At 56.2% G+C, this 2,240-nt stretch overlaps 1 protein-coding gene across 1 annotated transcript in view; it reads right to left on the bottom strand.

Moving 5' to 3' along the window:
- Positions 1 to 2,240, bottom strand: part of EIF4EBP1 (eukaryotic translation initiation factor 4E binding protein 1) — a 7,932-nt gene that overhangs the window by 4,145 nt on the left and 1,547 nt on the right. Inside the window, 1 exon segment of the mRNA XM_010723164.1 lies at positions 60 to 143. Within this exon segment, the coding sequence (XP_010721466.1) occupies positions 60 to 143 (84 nt within the window).

The raw sequence follows: 2,240 nt of genomic DNA, 5'->3' as shown, positions 1-2,240 counted from the left end.
TAAGCCACGCCCCTTCCGCCGCGCGGTGCGATGGGAAACGAAGAGGGGGCGGGGCATACCTCGTGGGCGTGGCCTAGGCTGTTGAGGGCGTGGTCGAGTGAGAGGCGTGGTCCAATGAGGGGGCGTGACGTCAGGAGCGTGGTCTAATGAAGAGGCGGGGCTTATAGAGAGGCGGAACACGCGTGGTTTCTGTGCCCGCTGCTCCCGGTGCCCCTTACCGGTACCTGATGGTCCTGCAGGACGCGAAACCAATGCGGTGTTACAGGGATAATGTGCTGCCAGTGCTCCCAGTGCTTCCAGTAACCCTTCCGTCCACTTAAGAGCTCCCAATGCTCCCAGTTCTCCCAGTGCCTCCTGCCTATCCCAGGGTCTCCGCATGTGGCAGTGCCCAACCCCTCTCCTCGCTGTCTGCTGCATCAATCACCGTGCACTGGGCAGGAAAACACCACGTCCGGCCATGCAGGGTGACACCAGCCTTGACCCCCGACCCAGCAAGGCGCCCAAGCATAGCTTAACGAGGCTTGGGGCCATTTCCTCCTCCTGCTCACAGAGAATAGACCATTATGGGGTCAAGGTGCTGCAGGGAGGTCGTCTGTTGGGGCACATCCTGGCTGGGGTGGGGTTGGGAGCCGTGGTCTCTGTGCTATCTTGGCACTGTTTCCCAGTGTCTGGCAGCCCATGGGATCTCAGGTCAGGGGGGACAGGACTGCAGGACTGTGGGCTACTGGGAGCCCCAGCCCCAACAGAGGGTAAGGGGACAGCCCTGGGCTGGCAGCAGTGTCCTTCCCATGTGTGCTGATAACATCTCTGCATCAGGGATGGAGCTGGCACTGAGCAGCCTCAGGAATGCACAGTCCTAACAATGGCCCTTCCTCCTCATCCCTCCCTGCCACTCATTTCCCACTTGAACTGAAGATAAAAAGCACAGAGAAGGGGGAGAAGTCACCTGGACCAAAGCAGGAGCAGCCAACTGTGGGCAATACAGTTCCCAGTAGTTCCATTGGAAATAAGGCATTTACATTGGGAGCATCAGTTCATGTTGGCAGCACCCATTGGTGACAACGTGCTCAACTCCGGGGCATTTCATCTTTTCAAAAGAGCTGGAAAGCTTTTATCATCCTCATGTGATAGAAAGTTATCACCTTATTGCCTTCTAAATTGGGAACAGAAATGCACTTGTGGGTGTTTGTCCTTTCTGCACACTCCCCAGCAACTGCTGTTTTGGCCACCGATGGGAACTGCTGCCTGTGGAACAGGGATGGGGTGCTGTGAAAATCTTTCTCCTCCGGCAGGCTCCCATTGGAGGCAGCTCCCTGTTATGGCTCGTAGAAAACACACCCCACGGGTCATGAAATATTGGGTATTTCTTCATGGGTGCCCCATGGCACCCACCCATCGCCAAGGGGAAGGCAGCTGGGGGTGTTATGTGCTGCGGCATTTCCACCCCATCCCTGTTTACATTCCTCTCTGATCACCAGTGCAGATAACGCCAAACCCACATCCACTTTGCCCGCCCAAGGGCTGTTTGTGCAGATCAAAGTTGCCCCCAGTAAACAAACCCATCCTGCCCATGGGAAGTGCCTCCGCCCTGCGAGGGAGAAATCCTGGGGACGATGTGTGCAGGGGATGCTCTGCACCCTTAAATGAACCCTGGGTGCTGCTTGGCTCGTGCTCTGCAGAGGAATTGGGCATGGCAGGGAATGGCACAGCGTGGGCAGATATTTTAGTGTTTTCAGGTCTCATGCTCACGGCTGCTTGGCACAAAATAGTGGGGTTCAGCCACACGTCAGGTACTGGAGCATCCCTACTGCTAACTCCTGTCCACTGCTTGGGCCCAGCAGCACAGCCCTCAGGAATGAACCTTCTCCCCATTTGCAGTGCATTTCTGAGAAATCTCCCAGAGCCAGGGGTGAAAAATAGCCGTGATGACATGGGAGCGCTGAGCCTGATGTGGCCGCTGCCATTGCTGCTGTTGTTTCCCTGTTCTGCACATGGAGAAAACACAGCAGGGACAGGCATGGGCAGGCTGCAGGGCTGTGGTAGATGGGATAAAGATGGGAATGGGGATGGCACAGGTGGTGCGTGGCGCTGCGTTGGGGTTTTGGACATCTGAAAGCAGCAGGATCCAATCCCAGCCTGGAGACACTGCCTGGTCTCACCCTGCTGTCACCCGAAGGATTCTTGCCCTCTCTGTGTGCAAACCCAGCTGCTTTCAGATGTTATTTTTGCTGCTTTTTTTT

This window comes from Meleagris gallopavo, chromosome 24, assembly GCF_000146605.3.
Source record: "Meleagris gallopavo isolate NT-WF06-2002-E0010 breed Aviagen turkey brand Nicholas breeding stock chromosome 24, Turkey_5.1, whole genome shotgun sequence".
NCBI lineage: Eukaryota > Metazoa > Chordata > Aves > Galliformes > Phasianidae > Meleagris > Meleagris gallopavo.
The sequence above is the reverse complement of the archived record's forward strand: the minus strand, read 5'-3'. Positions and strand labels throughout refer to the sequence as shown.